Below are 25,156 nucleotides of genomic sequence, written 5' to 3'. Positions count from 1 at the left end.
CAGCTCCATTTTTCTTTCTCAAGATTGTTTTGGCTATTTGGGGTCTCTTTTGTTTCCAAATTGTAAAAAATTTTGTTCTTATTCTGTGGAAAATGTCACTGGTCATTTGATAGGGATTGCACTGAATCTATAGATTGCTTTGGGTAGAAGAGTCTTTTTCATAATATTGAGTCTTCCAATCTAAGAACATGGTATATCTCTTCATTTGTGTCATCTTTGATTTCTTTCATCAGTGTCTTAAGTTTTCTAAGTACAGTCTTTTGCCTCCTTAGGTAGGTTTATTCCTAGGTGTTTTATTCTTTTTGTTGCAATGGTAAATGGGATTGTCACCTTAATTTCTCTTTCTGATCTTGTCAGTGTATGGGAATGCAAGAGATTTCTGTGTATTAATTTTGTATCCTGCAACTGTACCAAATTAATTGATTAGCTCTGGCAACCCACTCCAGTACTCTTGCCTGGAAAATCCCATGGACGGAGGAGCCTAGTAGGCTGCAGTCCATGGGGTCGCTAAGAGTTGGACACAACTGAGTGACTTCACTTTCACTTCACTTTCCTGCATTGGAGAAGGAAATGGCAACCCACTCCAGTGTTCTTGCCTGGAGAATCCCAGGGACGGGGAAGCCTGGTGGGCTGCACAGAGTCACACAGAGTCAGACATGACTGAAGTGACTTAGCAGCAGCAGCAGTTTTCTGGTGGCATCTTTAGGATGCTCTATGTATAGTATTATGTCATCTGCAAACAGTGACAGTTTTACTACTTCTTTTCCAGTTGGGTTCCTTTTTAAGATTACTTTTTCTTCTCTGATTGCCATGGTAGGACTTCCAAAACTGTGTTGAATAAGAGTGATGAGAGTGGATATCCTTGTCTTGTTCCTGATCTTAAGAAGAAATGCTTTCAGCTTTTCCCCACTGAGAATGATGGTTGCTGTGGGTTTATCTTATATGGCCTTTAAGGTAGGTTCCATTTATGCTCTCTTTCTGGAGAGTTTTTATCATAAATGTGTGTTGAATTTTATAAAAAGCTTTTTCTGCATCTATTGAGATGGTCATATGGTTTTTATTTTCAGTCTGTTACTATGGTATATCACTTAACTGATTTGCATGTACTGAATAATTCTTGCATTTCTGGGATAAATTATACTTGATCATGATGCATTAGTGGTTTGCTAATATTTTGTGGAGGATTTTTGCATCTATGTTTCTTGGTGATATTGGTCTATAATTTTCTTTTTTTGTCTGGTTTTGGTATCAGGGTGATTGATGGTGGCCTTGTAGAGTAAGTTTGGGAGTGTCCCTCCTTCTGTAATTTTCTGGAAGAGTTAGAGAAGTTACTGGCTCTTCTCTAAACGTTTGATAGGATTTACCTGTGGAGCCATGAGGTCCTGGACTTCTGTTTGTTGGAAGATTTTTAAACACAGTTTCAATTTCATTACTTTAATGATTAGACTATTCATATTTTCTATTTCTTCCTGATTTAGTCTTGGAAAGTTTGTCCCTTTCTTCCAGGTAGTCCATTTTATTGGCATATAGTTGCTTGTAGTAGTCTCTTATGATCCTTTGTATTTCTGCAGTTCAACTGTAATTTCTTTTTCATTTCTAGTTTTACTGATTTGAGTCCTTTGCCTTTTATTCTTGATGAGTCTGGCTAAAGGTTTATTATTTTTATTTATCTTCTCAAAGAAATAGTGTTTAGTTTCACTGATTGTTGCTATCGTTTTCTTCTTTTCCATTTCATTTATTTCTGCTCTGATCTTTATGATTTCTTCCCTTCTATTAACTTTGAGGGCTTTTTGTTGTTCTTTCTCCAGCTGCTTTAGGTGTAACCTGAGGTTGTTCAAGACTTTTCTTGTTTTTTTGTTTTGGTGGAACTGTGCTACTATACACTTCCCTCTTTTGCTGCGTCCCATAGGTTTTGGGTGGTGTTTTCATTACCATTTGTTTCTAAGTCTTAAAAAATTTCCTCTCTGATTTCTTCAGTGATCCGTTGGTTATTTAGTAGCATATTGTTTAGCCTCCATGTGTTTGTGTTTTTCACAGCTTTTTTTTTCCTATGCAAGTGTGACAGTCCTCAGTCGTGTCTGACTTTCCGACCCCATGGACTATACAGTCCATGGAATTCTCCAGGTCAGGATACTGGAGTGGGTAGCCGTTCCCTTCTCCAGGAGATCTTCCCAACTCAGGGATCGAACCCAAGTCTCCCATATTGCAGGCCGATTCTTTAACAGCTGAGCCACAAGGGAAGCCCTAAACCTAATTGCTAATCTCACAGGGTTGTGGTCATGCTTGATATGATTTTGATTTTCTTAAATTTATTGAGGAATTATAATAAAATAAATTTAAAAAATTTTTTTCCAAGGCTTAGTTTGTGACCTAAGATGTTATCTATCCTGGAGAATGTCCTGTGCGCACTTGAGAAGAAACTATATTCTGCAGCTTTTGGACGGAATGTCTATAAATATCAATTAAGTTTATCTGGCCTAATGTATCATTAAAAGCTTCTGCTTCCTTATTAATTTTCTGTCTGGATGATTTGTCCACTGCTGTAGGTAAGGTGTTAAAGTCCACCACAGTTATTGTTACAGTCAATTTCCCCTTTTACGTCTGTGAGTGTTTGTCTTATGTATTGAGGTGTTCCTATGTTGGGTGCCGGAGAAGGCAATGGCACCCCACTCCAGTACTCTTGCCTGGAAAATCCCACGGACAGAGGAGCCTGGTGGGCTGCAGTCCATGGGGTCGCTAAGAGTCGGACACGACTGAGCGACTTCACTTTCACTTTTCACTTTCACGCATTGAAGAAGGAAATGGCAACCCACTCCAGTGTTCTTGCCTGGAGAATCCCAGGGACGGGGGAAGCCTGGTGGGCTGCCATCTGTGGGGTCGCACAGAGTCGGACACAACTGAAGCGACTTAGCAGTAGCAGCAGCAGCAGCAGTATGTTGGGTGCGCAAATATTTAAAATGGTTATATCTTCTTTTTGGATTGATTCCTTGATCATTATGTAATGTCCTTCCTTATCTCTTGTAAGAGTCTTTATTTTAAACTCTATTTTGTCTGATATGGCTCAGACGTTAAAGTGTCTGCCTGCAATACAGGAGACCTGGGTTCGATCCCTGGGTTGGGAAGATCCCCTGGAGAAGGAAATGGCAACCCATTCCAGTATTCTTGCCTGGAGAATCCCACGGACGGAGGAGCCTGGTGGGCTACAGTCCACTGGGTCGCAAAGAGTTGGACACGACTGAGTGACTTCACTTTCACTTTGACTTAACTTTGTTTGATATGGGTATTGCTACTCCAGCTTTGACTTCCATTTGCATACGGTATCTTTTTCCATCCCCCACTTTCACTCTACATGTGTCCCTAGATCTGAAGTAGGTCTCTTGTAGACTGCATATATATAGTTCATGTCCTTTTATCCATTCAGCCAGACTATGTCTTCTGGCTGCAGCATTTAAAACATTTACATTTAAGGTAATTATCTATACATATGTTCCTACTGCCATTTTCTTAATTGTCTTGGGTTGTGTTTTGTCAGTTTTGTTTTGTTTTTCTCTCTTATACTTCCCTCTGAAAGAAGTTCCTTTAGCACGAATTGTAAAGCTGGTTTGGTGTGCTGAATTCTCTTAGCTTTTGCTTTTCTATACAGTTTTTCATTTCTCCGTCAAATCTGAATAAGACCCTTACTGGGTAGAGTAATCTGGCTGTGTGTTTAGTCACTCAGTCATGTCTGACTTTCTGCGACTCCATGGACTGCAGTCTGCCAGGCTCCTTTGTCCATGGGGATCCTCCAAGCAAGGATGCTGGAGTGGGTTGCTATGCTCTCCTCCAGAAGGTCTTCTCAACTCAGGGATCGAACCCAGGCCGCATTGCAGGTGGATTCTTTACTGACTGAGCCACTAGAGAAGCCTAAGAATGCTGGAGTGGGTAGCCTATCCCTTCTCCAGAGGATCTTTCAAACCCAGGAATCAAATCAGGGTCTCCTGAATTGCAGGTATATTCTTTACCAGCTGAGCTACCAGGGAAATCTTGGTAGTAGGTTTTTCCTTTCATTATTTTAAACATGGCCTTCCACTCCCTTCTGGCCTGCATAGTTTCTGCTAAAAAATCTTATGGGGAATCGCCTTGTATTTTATTTTCTGCTTTTAATATATTTTCATTGTATTTAATTTTTGCTAGCATGTTTCTCCATGGATTTATCCTGTATAAGACTCTCTGCACTTCCTGGACTTGAGAGACTGTTTCCTTTCCTATGTTAGGGAAGTTTTTGACTCTTAATTTTCAAATATTTTCTCAGACCCTTTCTCTTCTTCTGGAATCCCTATAAATCAAATGCTGTTGCAGTTAATGTTGTCACAGAGGACTCTGAGACTGTCCTCATTTCTCTTCATTCTTTTTTCTTCATTCTGCTCTGCAGCAGTATTTCCACCATTCCATCTTCCAGCTCATTTATCCATTCTTCTGCTCAGTTTATCTGCTATTGATTTCTTTCAGCGTATTTTTCATTTCAGTTATTGCGTTGTTCATCCGTGATTATTCTGAGATCTGGATCATCTTTATTATACTACTCTGAATTCTTTTTCAGGTAGATTGTCTATTTCCTCCCTTCATTTACCTGGTCCTCTTGGTTTTCCCCTAGCTCCTTCATCTGCAATATTTTTTCCGTCTTTTCAATTTGTCTAACTTAACTGTGCTTACAATCTCCTTTCTGATGGCTGTAGGGTCACAGTTTCTCTTGCTTCTGGTTTCTGTCCTCCAGTGGGTCAGGATGGTCCAGGAGCTTGTGTAAGCTTCCTGGTGGAAGGGACCAGTGCCTGTGCTCCAGTGGGAAGGGTTACATTAGGGGGGGTGTGTTTTGGGGTGTCTGTGAGCTTACTACGACTTTAAGCAGCCTGTTTGTTAATGGATGGGATTGTGTTCCTATCTCGCTGGTTGTTCGGCCTGAGGCTTCCAGCACTGGAGTCTGCAAAAAGTTGAGTGGAGCTAAGTCTTGGTATCTAAGCTAACAGTTGTCCCTTCCCTAGGTCTGCTCTCCAAATCCCATTTTTCAGCACGCAGACTCCCTCCACACCGGCAGATACACAACTCAGGCTGGGGTATGCAGCTTGCACAGATCTTATTCTGGCCTACCTCTCAGACTGGCTGCTGGTTCCCCTCTGATCCTCTGAAGTTCCTTCTTTGTCCCAGCTGACTTCCCCAGAGTGAAGGGGTTTCTCTGAGTGAAGGAATGCCTCCTCATCCTTTAGCTCCCTGCCAGGGGTGCTGTTCCCTTGCTATTTCCTCTTTTCTTTCTTTCATCCTATTTGGTTGTGTGGGGATTTTTCTTGTGTTTTTAGGTGTCCAAAGAGTTCTGTTAGTGTTCAGTAGGTGCTCTGTGAGAACAGAGAACAGTTCCATTTGCAGACATATTCTTGATGTACTTGTGAGGATAGGTGAATTCCACATCCTCCTATCCATCTTGACCCCTCCACCCCAAAATGTTTTGAGCACCTCCTCACTTTTGGCACAAAAAAGATATTCCAGACTCATCTTTTCACAAGTATAAGAAGAATCAGACATTTCTTCATGGAGTCTCTGCTCCTTTCAGCAGAAAATGGATTTCAGTTCAGTTGCTTAGTTGTATCTGACTCTTTGCGACCCCATGGACTGTTTTCCAGCATCAGGGTCTTTCCCAATGAGCCAGTTCTTCATGTCAGGTGGCAAAGGTATTGCAGCTTCAGCACCAGTCTTTCCGATGAATATTCAGGACCTTTAGGATGGACTGGTTTGATCTCCTTGCAGTCCAAGGGACTCTCAAGAGTCTTCTCCAACACCACAGTTCAAAAGCATCAATTCTTCAGCACTCAGCTTTCTTTACGGTGCAGCTCTCACATCCATACATGACTATTGGAGAAACCATAGCTTTGACCAGAAAATGGATTTAGGAACCAAGATTTGGGTACTTGGGTGTGCTCACTGCTACTTGTGTATTGTGGACCCCAGACCCTTTCAGTGGATAGGGCCAGGGGACATCTCTCTCACACACACAACCCACAGTACACAGTTACATCTCCATTTTCTATATCTGTCACATATACCGAAAGCCATGGGGTTCACATCAATGACTCTCATTTCAATCCAACACAGGAATAATTCTAGTTTCTTCTCTTTATATATTTTAACTATATTCTAGCCAAAGTGAAAAATGTTGCCTTTATTTCCTTAATATATAGACTTGCTTGTATGTAAGCAATCTTTTATCACTGTCCCTACCTCCCTCTCCATCTGGATGTCCTTCTTACTCTGCTCAAATACTGACATCCAGTGCCAGGCCACCAATATCTGCCCCCCTACCCTGGATCTCCCACCAACAAAAATGCCCTCCTTATCCCAGGGTTCATCACCCTAGTGCTCGGCCATTGCTGTTGTCGTCTTTCCACGTGCCTCGTCTAGATCCCACTGAAGTTCTGACATCTGGTGCCCAGATAAAGCCAAGACACTGTCGCCACTGCTGCTGCTAAGTCGTTTCAGTCGTGTCCGACTCTGTGTGACCCCATAGACGGCAGCCCACCAGGCTTCCCCATCCCTGGGATTCTCCAGGTGAGAACACTGGACTGGGTTGCCATTTCCTTCTCCAATGCATAAAAGTGAAAAGTGAAAGTGAAGCAGCTCAGTCATGTCCAGCTCTTCACGACCCCATAGACTGCAAGCCCCCCAGGCTCCGCCATCCCTGGGAGTCTCCAGGCGAGAGTGCTGGAGTGGGCGCCATCGCCTTCTCCACTGTCACTACTGTCCCACATAAATAACTGCGTCACTGCTTAGCCTCCAACACCCTCAAATAGCCTGCTCACTCTCTCTCTGGATCAGACGCCCTCCTCACCCTCTGCTATCCCTTCTGCCGAGATGTCATCATTGCCTTATTCAGGGCCTGATAATCACTGTGCATCAGTGACTCAAACAGACACCCTCATGATGTAGCTTAGACTCTGTCCTCCATGCTGAGTCATCATGGCCACTCCCCAGGCCCTTAATTGAAGCCTACCTACCCTGTACAACTTTCTTAATGACTTCTGGATTTGGGAAAGAGTTGTTTATTTTTTTTTAATTAAAGCTCTTTCTACCTGTTCTAATCATAACCCACACCTTGCAAATAATCAAGCCAGTTGCAAGCAGACTACCTATCTTCTGTGTCATAATTTCTTTGACCAGAAGAAATTCAATAAACAGAGTCTTTCGTATAAGGGAAACAGACTCCACTAGAACAGATCACTGATCTCAGTTTCCAACATTCCAAGAGGCAGGGTCCTTAACTGGGGCAGAGGCCCAGAGGATTGGTACACCAGTTTTACAGAGTAATAATCCTATCTCCCCTATGCATAGTTTGTTACCCACCTAATACTTCCTGTACCCTAAGACATGTTTTTAAAAGTCTGGTTAAGTCGGTTTTTTTTTAAATGACTGGAGCTTATATATGGTGGGGAAAAAATGTGAGTTAAGTTCTAATTGTAAGATTGTTAAGAGACTACATGTTATACAATTCTATTTACTAAAGACATCTTAGACATCTTTCAGTTTTAAATGAAAAACCAAATGTTTGACAAAAGTGAACCATGAATCGGAAATCAATGAACAGATCCAAGATGGCCTCAACTCATTCATCAAAGAGTAAACCACTTATTTTATGACAGAATTTCCTGATACCTAAAGCATCCTTTCAGAATGAGTGTAGTGATCCAGGGAGCCATTTCTATTAGTTATTTCTTCCATTTACTGTGGCCTCTGGAATACACTTGCCACTGAGTAAATCTAACTTAAAGATTTATCCATTATTCACATAATTTCTACCTTTTCTTCAAAAATAGCATTTCCCAAAATGTGTTCCAGGAAACACTGGTATCTCAGAATGCTGTTAATATTCGTCATGGAATTAAAAGGGATGGGGCCGTTGTGAATTTCTAGGTAACATAGATTTCTCCACTGTAGGACTTTTCAGAGTCTATGTTACAAGAATTTTAAGGAGACAAAAATGAGGCACAGCTTTCCCTTTCTGACTCCAGTATTACTCACCTATGGTACTCTTTGAAGTCATCAAAAGCCAGTGATGTGACTGTGGTAACCCAGGTATTCCTGTACTTGGCCACTGAAGGGTATCTTTTACCCTTTACTGGCAAAATATAGGAGTACAATTCTTCTGGAAAGAAGCTTGGCTAATGTTTTAAAATATTTATGTCTACTAACCTTCAAATGGCCCATCTGAGATTCTCCTTTTAAGGAAACACTCCAAAATAAAGAAAATTTTTTTATGTTCAAAGATGTTAATGGCTATACAATAGTGAAAAAAAATAATGAAATATTCTCCCCAAATAGTGAAAACTCCTAATACAGAGAAACGTCTCAGTAAACCAAGGTATATGATACATGATATGCAGCCATGGGAAAGATTTACCATGGTTTTATTATCATGGAATAAACACTTCCATTACTATGGTACCTAAAACTGTGGGTTTCAAAAGTCTAAATACAGTTCCAGTTGCCTCTTGACACCCACCGAAGATACTTCAGTGTGTGACTTCTTCCAAAAGTACAGTGAGGTACCCTTAAAAAAATTACTGTAAAAGCACAAGAAAGCCCTACTGAAATGGGACTGGGACACTGGGTTAGGTCACTTGCCAGTTAAGTGTTTTATTGACAAACCCTAATAATTCAAATTTGTGCCTCAGCAAAATTATTATTTAATACTTATCATGAACTTTCAGAGCTGTTTGGGAATATGAGATGGTGAATATTAACTCTGAGTGCTAAAGGCCTATTTATTATGTATTTAATTCAAAAAGTAAAGGAAGAAAACATCCCAAAATGCTAGCAATATTTATTTGAGGTTGAGGGGAAGGTAGGGAGACATATTAGGAGCGACTTTCTTTTCCTTCTTACTGCTTTCTGAATTTCCCAAACTTTCTATAATGGGAATGTGTTACTTTTTCAGTAATCATTTTAGTGAAATACACAGCACTATTATTTTTATAATCATAAAAGTTAAAGTTTACTTATTAAACAGAGTAAAATAGAAGGTAAATACCTGTCCTTTTGTCGTGTAATCTGCCAAGATGTTAAGTAGTTTATAAAATACTTCGAACCAGGGGAGATAGCTGAGGGAAGAAGAGGAAACACACAAACTATTAGTATACAGGGCAAAAACTAATCAGGAGCTAACTCAAGACAGTACATTTCACTTTCTCTTTACATCCTGAAGAGCCTTCCTGTTGTAGGCTGTGCTAGAAATGCAGACTGGTAAAATGCTAATTATTTCTGAGATTTAAAAAAATTGCCTGTGTAAGGCAGAGGATTCAATGTCCATTATAAATTATTCCCATGCCTCAGAGCTAGAACAGGTTCATAAAGAAGAAATTCAAAGCAGACTCTGCAATCAGGAACCATCTCTGAAGAGCCCCCCAGGCTCCTCCTACCACACCCACCCCTTCCAGGAAAGCTTCTATTCAAGTTTCTCATGATTGAACACACATAGCCACACATACACTCACACAGACACACATACACAGCACTTTAACTGTTGCTGTGTGCAAGTGTCCCAAAGGCCCCAAGAGCTTGAAACCATTCATCAGACTTTCTATTATAATACAGCCTTCTCTGTGCTTATTGCAGCAAGAGTTCTGACTCTCTGCGCCCACTGCCCTCCAGCAGGTCCTGACCATCATGTCCCTTAATTCTGACGAGAGCCTGGTCCTGACCTTAGTCCATCGTCTGTGTGGCTCACAGAGTGGTCTAAAATGTGAGTGTAAGTAGCCCATTGGATTAAATTCCTGCAGCGGTGCCCCATCATTGCAGGACTTCTTAGGACAGCATTCAAGGCTCTTCTGTTAGGTCCTTGACCATCCTTCCAGTTGCCCTCACTTTGCACCCCCATATACACATTCCTCTCACTGCAATCATACTCTGAGGAATGTCCAGGCGATCTCAAGACTGCCCGAGTCTGCACTGCATACACTTAGCACTATTTTCCCTCTGACCTTCATGATCTCCTCTAGCTGACTTCTGCTCATTCTCCTAATAGTTCCCCACCGCTGCCCTGTCCCCGACTCTCAAGCCCTAATTCCCCTTTTTCTGTACTGCCCTGTCACATGCAAACTATCATTATAACAATCCACACACCATGTGGCACTCAATGGCGCATCTGTCTTCCCAACAGATTAAACATAACAATAAGGAAGGAATCACATCCTTCTTTACTTTGTCTTCCCAGGGCAGACCCTCAGTGCTCAGTGTTGATGGAACAAACAAAACCAGCAGAGGCGTATTAATGCTACAGAATTATTGCTGAAACACATTCCTATTCCCAAGAAGTTTTTTCACTTAAAACATCAATGGCTTTTGTTCTCCATAGAAAACTTTTCCAAAACGACATCAAACAGTCATGTGGGAAGAGTATCCTATCCACTGCTTGCCGTCATGCTCACATCTGCCCTGCTGCGCTCATAGTGTCCATTACCAACAGAGTGGAGAGCTGACTCCATCCCAGCGGGCAGAAGGAAATCAGCGCCCTGGATAGATTACCAGCTGTACTGCTGAGGGTAATAAATGAAGTGAGAGCGAATAGAGAGGATAGATAAAGCGCACAGCTCTCTGTCATTAATGTCTGTCTGAAGCTAGCACATGCTACTGTAAAATTTAAGTAGCTTATCAAAATATACTGATAAGCAACTTAACTTTTCACTTCTCTGACAGTATTATCACTTATGTTAATATGCTTCAATCAGCTCTGGCAACTGCATATTGATTATTACAGAGCAAATGACTGCTGCCACTTTACACAGCATTTACTTTGGCAGAGTAATGTAAACATTCAAGAGGGATTAGGGAGGAGATAAGTTTCCCTCTTCCTATTCTGTTAAATAAACCTCTGCTGAGTTAAAAGCCATTATAGAATGAACAATAAATCCCCTCAGAAAAAACTCCTGCCCAGATTAGAGGATTCTCAGTAAACAAACTCAATCAAGGATTACAAATATCTTTTTTTTTCCCTGACAGAAAAAAATACCACTAGTTAAATCCAGTGGGAAGGGGCCGAGGGGGGAAGCAAGAAGAGAAAATATTTTGTTTAAGGCAACCATGGTTTCAAGTAAATGAGAGCAAAGTTGTAGTCATTTTAGGAAGACTTGAAGGGACATGGGACAGGCTGCTTCTCTGATAACTTAGGACTGTGGTGCACAGGAAGCAGTTCTGGCCACTAGGTTCAACTGACCAACATAGTTTGTGAGGATGCGGAGGGTGACGTGCTACAGTCGCCTGGCCCACAGCCGACTGTGCCCAGGATCTCACACTCAACCTCGACCCCACCAAATCGATTCTTTTTGGCTACACTAAACAGAACCCTCAGCCATGGGAGGTTTTGCAGTTGCCCTGGAAACCAGCCATCTCTCTCTCTTCAGCCTGACCGGACACAACTGTTCCCCACATGTTGTCCCCTGTGCACTGACAGATGAGTATCTAGTGATGGCAGTGTTAAGGTCTTGAAACCAAAACCCAGCTGTCTTCTTCTTCAAAGGATCCCTCTTTTCCCCTGTTGGGAGGCCAGGGTTCACAGCTGAACTTTATCCAGTGGTGTTTCCTGTGCTGCTTCATTAGTGCCGACACAACAGCTTCGAGCTGCCGGCAAGGGTGCAGGTGAGGATATGGAGACCCTCGGCTCCATTTTGTGCTCGTCTGTCAGCACGAAGTAAACACTACTTCCCAATCCAAAGGCAGGAAACAAACGCTCCATTGTGCTGCTCACTCCTCCCTGGATAGCTAACGGACTTCCAAACATCTCAGGGCTTGCTCAACTTGTTCCCTTCATGCAACTGCTCAAGTTTGCAATGCAGAGCATCACCACGTGTTGGGCTCAGTTCAAGGCTGGGGCCAAAAATCCCAAAGAGTCCCTGCACTGAAGAAGGCCATGGTCTTTTGTGGGAAAAAGAGATAATATAACAAGGAGTAATAGCTTAGGTGGGAGTGCTGGATCTCTTTCCCAAGTGCTTTATTTGGCCTAGGCTTTTGGATCCAATTATTAAATTACAAGGGAACATGAAAACAAACAAACAAAGAAAAAACAGTCTGTCATGTCTGACTCTTTGCGACTCCATAAGTAGACCAAGTAGAGTATACAGAATAATGACATGAGCTGAGAAAGTAAAAAATTTAAACCATGGTTACAGGGGAGGGCACACAATGGAGAGAATAGCTAGTTACATCTGTTGGTAGGAGTCAATATGCATCACACAGAAAGGCTGGGCTTCAGCTAAGTCTTGAAAGAGGCTGCTCTTAGTGTATGGGAAGAAGGTTGGAAGGGGTGGAGATAAAGAGCACAGGAAAAGCACAGGAGCAGTGGCTTGCCAGCACAAACCTGGGCATGACTTAAGAACTGTGTGCAGCTGGAATAGCTAGAGAGTAGGCTGTGCAGGCTGAAAGATGAGGCAGTGTGCAGAAGGGTCAGGCTCCGGAGGGGCTCTCATGGCAAACCCATGGGCCTCCCTTTTATTCTGTAATCGGTGGGGAACCATAGGGCCAGTTAAAGAGAAGAAACATGTTGAGGATGAGTATTTAGAGCCAGGCAGAAAGTGCTTACTTCCCACTCAGCACAGCCCAGTAGATCATCTCAGCCCTACCAGAGCCAGTGTCCACTTTGCTACCCTAAAGAGAGAAAACCTTAGATGATACGATCTGGTAATACACATAATTTGAAGGAGATCAACATAAGTGTTCTGGCTCTAGTATGAACCAAAAAATGAAAACTACTTTATAACAGACTTCCCTGGTGGCTCAGACGGTAAAGCGTCTGTCTACAATGCCAGAGACCTGGGTTCGAGCCCTGGGTTGGGAAGATCCCCTGGAGAAGGAAATGGCAATCCACTCCAGTACTGTTGCCTGGAAAATCCCATGGACAGAGGAGCCTGGTACGCTACAGTTTATGGGGTTGCAAAGAGTTGGACATGACTGAGCAACTTCACTTCTTCACTTTATAATAAATGGTTTAATATTTAAACGTTCAGGCACCATTATATTAGGAGATACAGTGAAATAGTACCTCCTTGAGGGGCTTGTGGCAGATGTGCATCTACTTGCGTTTAGAATGATGAGTTCAAGGCTAAGAAGACTGACATGCAATATGTTTTTTCAGTTTTTCTTGGTGATTTCCACTTGCCTGAGAAGCTCTTAAAACTCCATCATGGGTACTCTAAGGGAGGTATCCCTTCTTTTCTTACTTCCCATCAGCAGATTTTTGTCACCCAGGATTTACTGGATGACAAAACATCCCTTGGCTAAGGCTATTTGGCATTCAGTTGTTAAAGCTTTCATATTAACTACTCCCACCCTCAAAATTTAAAGAAGCAGAGCAGCACAGCACATGGGAAAACACAGACTTGAGTCAACTCTGTATGAATCTCGGTAGTAACTGTGACACATCAGGGAAGTGATCTCTCAAAGACTCAGTTTCCTCTTCTATAAAAAGATATATACCATCTAATGAATGCAACTGATGTATACAAGAGACATCCAACCTAGGGCCTAGAATATTCTTCCTGTCCCTCTCCACCTAACATTCTTAGTCTCTGCTTCAGAGGCTCCTCCAGGACTCTGTATACCTCATGCCCTGCAGTCACCAGAGTGGGCAGCAAAGTACAAGCTGTTATTAAGAGGAAAATAATCACAAATGATATGACCACTTAAACCAGTAAGTCCCCACTCGGCCCTTCAAGTGTGACTAGCATCTCTATCTACTCCATTGCTAGTGTCTTGGACGGTCCAACATCTACAAGAATATGCAAATAAAACTACAGCCTCTGCAAACAATGCAGAATTTCATGAAGTCCTTGTTAAGATGCTGAACACCTGCTCAGAGTCAAGGCAAAGTGACTAACAAATGAAGACCTGGCAGCATTAGACCAGGAAACAAGGGATGAGAAAAAAATCAAGAAAAACAAGGATGGTGACACCAAAGTCACATCAAAAGAAAATGAATTCAGTATAAAAGGGTTAAGAGAAGCTTTGGGAAAACTGATGACATCTTCAAATACTTTTGGAAAAATGACTCCTTTTATGATTATCCTATGAAAGTCAAATATGATGTATTATTAAGTCTGAAAAAAATAAAAAAAACCTCCCCCAAAACCCCACTTGACTCATTATTCCAGGATTTAATGTGTTGTTAGAATAAAAGCTAGATTTTGTCCAAATGAATTTATTTTCAAAGTTTATTTCTTTTTTTTTTCTAGATAAAATTTTAAAATAAATCTCCCTTCATTTTTACTATAAAATTTTGAAGTGAAGTGAAGTCGCTCAGAACATGTTCGACTCTTTGTGATCCCATGGACTGTAGCTTACCAGGCTCCTCTGTCCATGGAATTATCCAGGCAAGAATACTGGAGAGGGTTGCCATATCCTTCTCCAGAGGATCTTCCCAACCCAGGGATTGAACCCAGGTCTCCCGCATTGTAGACAGACGCTTTACCATCTGAGCCACCAGGGAAGTCCCATAAAATTTTGGTTCCACTTAAATAGGTGCATTTTAGTCCCAGCTCCTGGGCTTATCGTACATGAAGACTCACCTTAGTTCTTGATTAGTGTCAACTCCATGAGAACAAAGATCAAGACTGTTTAGTGTTTAATCTCTAATATGTGCCTGGCATGTGTTAAACATCCACTAGGTCAGAACTTCCCTTGATAGACGTAACTCATCCCTACAGTTTCTACTAAGGCCATCACCACCAGAGCCAGAGAGTAGCAGTAAACCAACTCTTACTGGAAAGTGGGGCTTCAGACTTAGGAGGCGGGATTTTGTTTAGAAAAATCCTCCAGAAACAAAAACAACTGCTATCAGTGGACTGCTGGAGTCTGTGACAAATAATTAAAATAGAGTGAGCACACATTCCAAGCAGATCAAGAAGTACCCACAAACTTAAGATTTCTTATTCTTTGTCCTTCAACATAACTGAATCCCACTATCCACTTTTTTTTTTCCACTTCAAGTACTATGGGAAAATGTCACAAACTAAACTGATTATTGTAGTTTGATAACCTAATTTTTCAAGCACACGTGAACCTCTAAAACTGCCCAGGTATCCACTGATCTGTTAGTGTATCAGGCCCCAAGTTTCTCCGAGTTTGCTCTAAACTTGCTTTCTCCCATCTCTAATCCATTTCTCCTGCTCTTCAAAAGATATTCTTCTCTCGAACTTTACTGAAAAGAAAAGCTCTAACATGAGCTTTCCTCCCTCCCATTCCTACACCTCTCATGCCCTCCCCTTACCCTCCCAACTGGAGGCAGAAAGTGGGAAGACTCTAGACTTCAACCACACTGCCTTCAGTAAGACCTATCTTCTCCCTCATTACATTCAGTCAACAAGGATTCCCATCTTTAAGCCCAACAAAAACCACCCATGTGTGCAGTTTTCACACATACAGTTCTCAAACTACAGCTTTAGCACCAAGATGCACACATGTTCCTTTCTATGAGAAAAATATCCACATCTTCCTGAGCTAACTGCACAAGCTTCACTGAACATTTTCTGGAATTTAAAATGGAGGTGACATTTACAGTTCAAACATCACACATTTCCAGATCGTTCACTTTTCAAATGTTGTGGTCAATCATCCATGAAACCACATATTCCTCTGTATTTATTAAGAGCCATCTGATGTATGGCTGGCACTCTGCAAGGTGCATGAGTAATGAGATCCAGGACCCAGCATTCGGGGAGCTCACTATCTCATGAAAGAAGCAGACACACTGGTGTTCTAGAAAGTTTTCCCATGGAAAAAGACAGTTTGCTAATCAATTTTACACAGATTGCTAAGCCAGAAGATCCATCTATTCTGTCACTAGCTGTGGCCTGGACCATTTCTCCTCCCCAACATGTAAAATGGGGATATTTACCTTACATGGCGATTGTGAGGGGAAAACATACACATCCACCACTGAGCCTGAAACAGATTGAACAATGTTTTTCCCTAATGAAATCGCACTCTTTCGCCATTAAGATCAAAAGTTGGAATAACCTAAATAAGAAAAAACAAACAAACTCAATCCCCTTTGGGAGATCAGAGATAGTCTCACTCAATCTGAGCATTCTACTTTGCTCACAGTTGCTAATTTCAAATTGTAAATTTATTATGGTTTCCAGTTAAGCTCCAGAATCTCTGATTTATGTCCATAATTAACATCCCATTGTGATATCTATTATGTCTATGCAGGAAAATGTATGTACTGAATGAGCAGAAATATTAATTCATATTAAAAAAAATAAGCTGCCATAAAACATCTGTGCTTACATAAAGGTACCCAAACATACACTTGGATTTGATTTTGGAAAAAAGACTCTTTTCTCTCTTGATGGGTATTCAATAATTGTTGCTTTTAGAGAGTGGATCTGTCATCTTCTTTTCTATGGCAGCATTACTATGATTGAGGGAGATTGCTTAGGAGGAAAGCAAGGAGACACTTTTCTGTTATCACCGGTGAAGTGTTGGTAACAGAAGATCTGTAGAGTAATGACACCTGCACTGACAATTCACTGTAATTCTCAGATATTTTCCATTGAGCCCAGAGAGGGTGAGCACAGAGGCCTTTCATCATTTTCCTAAGAGAGTTTATGATGCAGCCCACTCCTGTATTCACACACCTGCAAGTTTTTTTCCCATCCAGAGCATCTTATTTTATGGTTTAAATTACTACTGTAATATAATGTAATGGGTTAGTGAGGGTCTAACCATGGCCCACCTTACAGAAGCTTTCATAGACTAAAGGAGAAACACATTGTCTCTGTTGGAAAACACACAAACACACACACATACACACACACACACAACAAAAGGAAGAAATGGCTACACAAGAAATCCTGTCCTACTTTCAGTAGTAAACAACAAAATTAATTATCCCACTGAGACAACATTTGATATTATTCACATTTTAGAGCTTGGAAGAAGAAGCTAATGAGGAAAGGGGGCAATTTATCAAGTGTTAGGTGCTTTGACATATTATTCTTTACAACAACTCTATGAGTTAAATTATCATTCCATTTCACAGAGGAGAAAACTGAGTCTCAGGGAAGCAAAGTGATTTACCTAGGACAGTACAGCTACTAAAAGCACAGCTCAGACATAAAATTAGTCCAACATGATCTCTATTCTACTCACTCCATACAACACAGTATTAATTGTACAACCTGATCAAGTGCAATAGTCAATCCTGAGATGAGGATTTAAAATCCTTACCATGCAGTTCTTACTGTAATACCCTGATAAAACGAAAGCTTGCCTCCAAAGGCCCCTCGGCTCGAAGCATTCTGAGCAATCCAACTCTGGCTGCCTCCCAACAATTCAGCATGTTTTCTTACTTTGCCAGCTCCAAGGACACTAGTCATGTGTCAACTCTTTACTGCTTTAGGAATTAGTGTACACGTTACATTCAGAAACACAAATATAAATAGCTCGATTTAAAATATTGTAATCAAGCATGACAAAAGATACGTTTTACGCTTCCAGTGCTTTGTGTCCAAAACCAATGGCTTCGTGTCAAAAACACACCTTAGAGGCGTGTTTTAAGAAATTACCTCAAGAAACAATGGCCTGTGTCATAGATCTTAGACTGTTGCCTTTTAAAGCATAAAGCTTTAAATGTATCCTTATGGTGACAATTAAGGAAATACTAGATTAGACAGGGCATCAGTTTTCCACAGATAGCACTTAAATTTAAGTTCATTTCCACCCCAGATCTCTGCTTGAATGTTGTATCATTCAGTCGCAAATCTCTCTATAAAAGTGTCTGTCTGACTGTCTCTTAAAACCATTTATGCTCTATGCTTCAGTGCCTTTCCTCGGCAAGTTTTTCCATATGCTTAACTTCTTTCAGGAAAGCAGCTCTGTCTCAGTTCACAGGACAGCAAACCAATCAACACAAGCAAGCAGGCAGGCAAGAAAGGAAGGGAGACGGGCACACAGAGAGAAAGCAGGATATAGATGTAGCTGGTCCGATAAACATAATGTTTTAGAAGGCAGAGAGTTTTAGACTAAAAGAAAACTAACCAACCACCTACCCCCAAACAATCAGAGAGCCCTGAACTTGAATTTATAACCCAAATACCCTGTACCATATGCAACTTGAGACACACAACTGGTAGCACTATTGGAGATTTATGACTTATGACTTGTTCATATTTAATTTGTAACCAAACACTTCCCCTTCCTCTTAGCTACCTTAGAACTCTTGATTAACTCTTGTTTTCACAGGTCAGAGGTTAAATAAAGGAAGGGAAGCATTCTGGGGTGAGACTGCCCAGAGCACCACATCCAAGAGTGACCTGTGCAAGGAGCATTAAAATAAGTGATAACACTAGAGATTGTTCAAGACAGCTGATGTTCAAAGCCTCCTTTGGGTACAAGGCAGGATCTTGCAACTAGAGAGCTGGCAAAAAAGGCAGACAGGAAACTGCTCTCAAGTTACCTTTTGTGACAGAGCAACTCTCTCACCAAGAGGTTTCTCCCAAAATGTTTTTGGAAATGAGACTGAGGTTTTAAGTGAAGGTAAAACAGAATTTGTATAAGCCCAATAGCTCTTCTCCTCGCTTTGCTCTGCCAGATGCATCTGTCCTGCCCATCAGAGTCTCCTACTCCAAATAAAACCTCCACGGCTAGCTCATCATTTTTGTTTCATTTTTTTTTTTTTCAGACCTAGGCTAGCATGAGAAGCAAATTTCTTGTACACACAGAGGCACTGAACAGGATATAATCTGTCCAACTGAAAGATCCATCTTGTTCCAAGTACCTATACTGGTGTGCCATTCATCATGCACCAAACAGATCAAAATAGTAATAGCAGAGACCATCATTTATTCTGGAATACCAATTTACGCTCATTTGTTTTATGGCTAGCTCTCATTTATTCATTCGTCTCTTCATCCTTTCCTTCCTTCATTCATTGCCTAATATAAGCCATTAAGAGCTGACTAAGGCAGTTTCCACTAAAGCAAGTCATTGATTTAAATTTGTATGTGAAATCATTATGGAATTAAGAATGAGCTGACAGAAGCAACATAACAAAGTTTGGAATATGTGGGAACTAATGGCTAAGTCACCCTGCAAGGAGCTAAGGCACATGTTTTCTCTGTACTATAATCACAGATGATAGCCAGAGCCCGGAGCAGGCAGTTTCCTCAGCAGAGCCCTTCAACAGGATGGAGGAACCCAATCCTGAGCAACCTGAGAAGGTAGGCATCCACTACAAAGTGATCAGAGTTGAAATATAAAATGCCATTAGTCACTCTCTGTTGTTTCCCTGACAAAATATCCTACTTATTTTTAAAACAATTTTTTGTGCTTATGGCTTATTGCTTTATTATAATCCAAGGGAAGAAATCCATAATGCTACAAAAGCTTAAAACTGGAGTCATTAAACTCTCTTAAAGTGTGATAGCTTAGACGAAGGTCAAGCATTTGGTTAAACAAGTCATAAGTCATCAGTCCCCAGCAGCACCACTTGTGTGTCTCCCTCAAAAGAAACCCTAAATACTAATCTTTAGAGACAGGAAGCTCAGCCAGCAATTCTGGCAGAAACAGGTTTCTTTGACATAAATTATAAAACTCATATAGTATGAAACAGAGCAGGAAAACTGTCTTTCAGTGAATAACTATTAAAAGCAGAATATGAAGGTTAGAAAATGTCTACATGAATTATTTTTACTTTATTTCCACCAGCATTAAATTATGTAACCATTTTTGGTGCTTTATTTTAAATGGAAGTTCTATATGTCTATAACAGCGAAACATATGTACATACATCTAAATATACACTAAAAGAATGGTTAAATAAATTATGATATATCCAGGCAATAGAAAATTAAGCTTTAGAATATTTTTAGAAATACTGTAGGAAAATGCACATGAAATAATAGACAGTTGATTCAATTGTGCAGGTCCATTTATACATGAATTTTTTTCACTAAATGTAATACCTGTATTTTCATTTTACAGATCTTTCAGTAACTGTGGCATCTGGTCCCATCACTTCATGAGAAATAGATGGGGAAACAGTGGAAACAGTGTCAGACTTTATTTTTTTGGGCTCCAAAATCACTGCAGATGGTGATTGCAGCCATGAAATTAAAAGACGCTTACTCCTTGGAAGGAAAGTTATGACCAGCCTAGATAGCATACTAAAAAGCATGATTTTACTTTGCCAACAAAGGTCCGTCTAGTCAAGGCTATGGTTTTTCCAGGCAATGGTCATGGATGTGAGAGCTGGACTGTGAAGAAGGCTGAGCGCCAAAGAATTGATGCTTTTGAACTGTGGTGTTGGAGAAGACTCTTGAGAGTCCCTTGGACTGCAAGGAGATACAACCAGTCCATCCTAAAGGAAATCAGTCCTGAATACTCACTGGAAGGACTGATGCTGAGGCTGAAACTCCAATACTTTGGCCACCACATGCAAAGAGTTGACTCACTGGAAAAGACCCTGATGCTGGGAGGGATTGGGGGCAGGAGGAGAAGGGGACAACAGGGGATGAGATGGCTGGATGGCATCACCGACTCAATGCACATGAGTTTGGGTGAACTCCGGGAGTTGGAGATGGACAGGGAGGCCTGGCGTGCTGCAATTCATGGGGTCTCAAAGAGTCGGACATGACTGAGCAACTGAACTGAAACTGAACTGAAGTAACTGTGGGGAAAAGTTTGTGTTCAATTACTGATCACAATATGTGGAATCAAAAGAACTATGGTCTGAATCCTGGCTTCTATCCAAGCTGTTTCAGCTTCCTGCCCTTAGGGGAGTCATTTATGGACTCTTCTGCTTTTGAGGCAGGGATAGCAGTATGTGGATCCTCAACTTGTGATGGGGGCTGCACTTCTAACTGCATGTTTTCAAGGGTCAACTTTAGATTGAAAAAAAGTAATATTTACAAACTACATATCAAATGCAATCACATACACTCATAGAAAGCCTAGAAGATAAAAAATGAATGGTTATCTCTAAGTAGTGAGATTATAGATAACTTTGTTTCTTTCATTATCCTTCTCTGCATTTTCTATGACTTATCTACTGGGCATGCAGTAAGTACCTTAAAAATTTGATAAAGGATTTTTTTGTGTGTTTTAAGTACTTTATCGTATTCATAATTATAAATACTTGGAACCAGGCTAATGTACAGTAATTCACAAATTATGGACTATCAAAATAATGGAATACCTTTTAAAACTTTAAGTGTAAGCTTTTTTTAATTTGATGTTATTAGAAAACATTATTTTAGAGTCACAAACTTATAAGCATAAAATTTTACTTTTTATTTTTACTTATTTTTTATTGAAGTATAATTAAAGTACAATATAAGTTCCAGGTGTATGATATAGTGATTCACATTTTTTTGAGGTTATGCTCCATTTATAGTTATGATGAAGTATTGGCTATATTCCCTATGTTGTACAAATATATCCTTGTAGTTTATTTTATACATAATAGTATGTACCTTTACCTCTTACCCCTATACTGCCCCTTCCCCCTTGGAATATTATATATTCATTAAAAACAGACTACAGAAAAATATTTCAACATAGAAAAGCATTAACAATATATTTAAATATAAAAGCAGACTCTATGTACAAATGATTTTTCATTCTGTGTGTTTTCCTGTATTTCCCAAGCTTTCTACAATAAATATGTATTACTTTTATTTACTAAAAAATTTTTTTAAAGCCACATGTGTGATTCCTCTCTGCCTACCAACTTCCAAGTCATTTTGTTTGACTGTAGGGAGGTAGATTGGTTAGGGAGAGCAGAATCTAAAGCCTATCCTCTTGTTTTCTTAAGTGCACTTGATTAACTGTGACCACCCAGTTCCCAGAGAGCTTCTCTGGATGAAACCTCTTTCACAAACTGGCCACATCTGTCTCATGCTCTTCCCACTGCACCATGCTTATTACGGATCTCAGTTTCAGGGAAGAATGGTGGTTTAATAGGGTTTTCAGTGACCTTCCTTACTGTGGGAGCAACCAGCCTCCATAAAGCTTGGTGGGCCTCAGAAATGAGACACTCACTTATGCAAGGCCATGTTAAGTTGAGAGGGGAAAGAAAAAAGGGTCAGAATCTTTTTTTTCCCCTGTTAGATTTTTAGGCCAAATGCTCAAGTCTGGATGGTTCATATAAACATTCAGTATCACAGTAAACTGTGGAAAATTCTGAAAGAGATGGGAATACCAGACCACCTGACCTGCCTCTTGAGAAATCTGTATGCAGGTCAGGAAGCAACAGTTAGAACTGGACATGGAACAACAGACTGGTTCCAAATAGGAAAAGGAGTATGTCAAGGCTGTATATTGTCACCCTGCTTATTCAACTTCCACGCAGAGTACATCAAGAGAAATGCTGGGCTGGAAGAAGCACAAGCTGGAATCAAGATTGGGCTGGAAGAAGCACAAGCTGGAATCAAGATTGCTGTGAGAAATATCAATAACCTCATACATGCAGATGATACCACCCTTATGGCAGAAGGTGAAGCTGCTGCTACTGCTGCTAAGTCGCTTCAGTTGTGTCCAACTCTGTGCGACCTCATAGTCGGCAGCCCACCAGGCTCCCCCGTCCCTGGGACTCTCCAGGCAAGAACACTGGAGTGGGTTGCCATTTCCTTCTCCAGTGCATGAAAGTAAAAAGTGAAACTGAAGTCGCTCGGTCATGTCCGACCCTCAGCGACCCCATGGACTGCAGCCTACCAGGCTCCTCTGTCCATGGGATTTTCCAGGCAAGAGTACTGGAGAGGGGTGCCATTGCCTTCTCCGCAACCAGGCTTGGGTGTTAGCTAAACAAAGAAGAGAAGTTAGATGAAAGAAAAGTGTACTTGCAACTGGAAGGACAAAATACACCAGAGGCATAGAGACAATGGACTACAAATGACTTGAGGTGGTTGGTTTCCACTTAAAGATACGGACAAGATGTTTATCTGTGTGATTTTTGGGGGGAATCCGTTGGGAGGTTGGGTTGGGGGGTGCAGATGGGATTCTTGGCAGTAGAAGAAAATGAGAATGGAGAAATCCAAAAAGACCAGCTTGTGAGGAGTTTTATGTACAAGACTAGGGAGTTTTCCTCTTTTCCTGAAAGCAGAGTTTTAACAGGGATTTGATCAGTTTTGTTTTTTCAGAAGTGCACTTTAAAGACAGAGTGGACACTGAACTGAAAGGGGAAGTCTGGAAGCAGATAAACTCAAAGGTTCTAAGACCCAGGTAGCTGGCAGCCCTCTAAAAAGAAGGTTCTAATAGTGAAGGCTTATGTCAATGCTTTTTTAATCACTTAAAGAAATTACTGAATGCAATTAAAAAGATTTAGCTCCAGGAGAAGAACTAAAACCTGAGTTCTTAGTTAGGCAAAGGCTGGCCTGAAGAGTGAAGCTCCTACAGAATAAACATCAACTGTGTGAGTCTTAGGAGAGGAGGACAGCCCAGAACAACAGGCCTGTTTCCCCCACCTATTAGAGGGCTCCCCCTGAGCTGTAACTTCATCTCTCCAAGCCCAGTTTCCTTTGCCAAAGGACAATACTTTCTGTTTATCTAGCAAGGCCATCATATAGAATGAATTAAGCAACTGAATACAAATTTAACTATAACCTTCTAATGCAAATAATACAGAGTGCCCATCAGAGTCCACTGACCACACCAGGCACTCAAAAACAGGTGGCTTCTATTGTGATTATTAGGTAGGAGATGGTTACCTGCTCTTTCAGGAGGAGGAGTGGTTCTAATCCACATTTTGGATTATTTCAAATGCCTTTACAATGCTGAGCACTGCAAGTGTTAGGGGAAGCACACTGACTGAAACCGCTCACCCTGGTCAGGTACCATAGTAACCATTTGCATGAGTTGTTTTACAACAGGAGGTCCTAGTAAAGAACACAGAACTAACAAGCCACCACCAACCAGAAGAGTTTGAGAAAGGTCAAAAGGAGACAGCACATGTCTGACCACCTCCCAGAATCCTTCTCATTGGCATCCATCTTGCCTGAGCGATGAGTGCACCCCCAGGAAGGACTCTGAGTGAGAATGATTGGCCAAAGACAACCCAGAAACTAATCCCATCACCATGAAACCCAAGACTGAGAGTCACGTGGCAGAGCAGTTCTCCTGGGTTCCCTTACCCTACTGCTCTCTGCCCAGGTGCCCTTTCCAATAACATCTCTTGCTTGGTCAGCATGTGTGTTTCCTTGAACAATTCTTTTCCAAGCGTTAGACAAGAGCCCACTTTTGGGCCCTGGAAGGGGTCCCCCTTCCTGGAACACAAGCATGTGTGTATTATTTACAATTACTTTTAACATTTGTCATAAAAGAGGGGACTAAGGTCAAAGAAATCTTATTAATACTTATGAACTTGAAATACTAATCAGTCGTGAAAAAAGAAGGTAATTTTGCCATTTGCAGCAACACGGATGGAGTTGGAGGGCATTATGCTAAAGTGAAATAAGTCAGACACAGCAAGACAAATACGGTATGATATCACATATAAAATCTAAAAAATACAACAAACTAATAAATATAACAAAAAAGAAATAGACTCATACAGAACAGTAAACATACCAGTGGGAAGAGGAAAACGAGGGCAATAAAGAGACAGGATATTAAGAAGTACAAACTATTAGGTATAAAATAAACTATGAGGAATGAGGCTAAAGCTGAAACTCCAGTACTTTGGCCACCTGATGCGAAGAGTTGACTCATTGGAAAAGACTTTGATGCTGGGAGGGATTGGGGACAGGAGAAGGGGTCGACCGAGGATGAGATGGCTAGATGGCAACACGGACTCAATGAACGCAAGTCTGACTGAACTCCAGGAGTTGGTGATGGACAGGGAGGCCTGGCGTGCTGCGATTCATGGGGTCGCAAAGAGTCGGACACAACTGAGCGACTGAACTGAACTGAAACTATGAGGACATATTACACAACATGGCAAATATAACTATAAACAGAGTATAAATTTAAAATTCTGAGTCACTATATTCTATACTTATAAATTATATAATATTATACTACACTTCAATAAAAGTAAATAAATACACTATACCTCCCCTCAAAAGAGGGAAAAAATATTTATCCACTTGATATAAGATAAAAGATTTCACTTCGAAGACTGAATAAAAACAAAGAAAAAAGATAGGAATCA

General features: G+C 40.9%; 1 protein-coding gene across 13 annotated transcripts in view; it reads right to left on the bottom strand.

Moving 5' to 3' along the window:
• DENND1A (DENN domain containing 1A) overlaps positions 1-25,156 on the bottom strand; it is a 538,527-nt gene that overhangs the window by 271,196 nt on the left and 242,175 nt on the right. For 11 of the 13 annotated variants that reach the window (XR_011255499.1, XM_069582473.1, XM_069582475.1 and 8 more), the window contains exon 6: positions 9,050-9,119. The exons of the other annotated variants lie outside the window; for them this stretch is intronic. Coding sequence is in view for 9 of the 11 variants with exons in the window: in XM_069582473.1 (XP_069438574.1) it covers positions 9,050-9,119 (70 nt within the window). In the remaining 2 variants the exon portion in view is untranslated. The remainder of the gene's footprint in view (positions 1-9,049; positions 9,120-25,156) is intronic. 13 annotated transcript variants of the gene reach the window in all.

Source organism: Ovis canadensis, chromosome 3 (assembly GCF_042477335.2).
Source record: "Ovis canadensis isolate MfBH-ARS-UI-01 breed Bighorn chromosome 3, ARS-UI_OviCan_v2, whole genome shotgun sequence".
Classification (NCBI taxonomy): Eukaryota; Metazoa; Chordata; class Mammalia; order Artiodactyla; family Bovidae; genus Ovis; species Ovis canadensis.
This window is presented reverse-complemented; position numbering and strand designations above follow the sequence as displayed.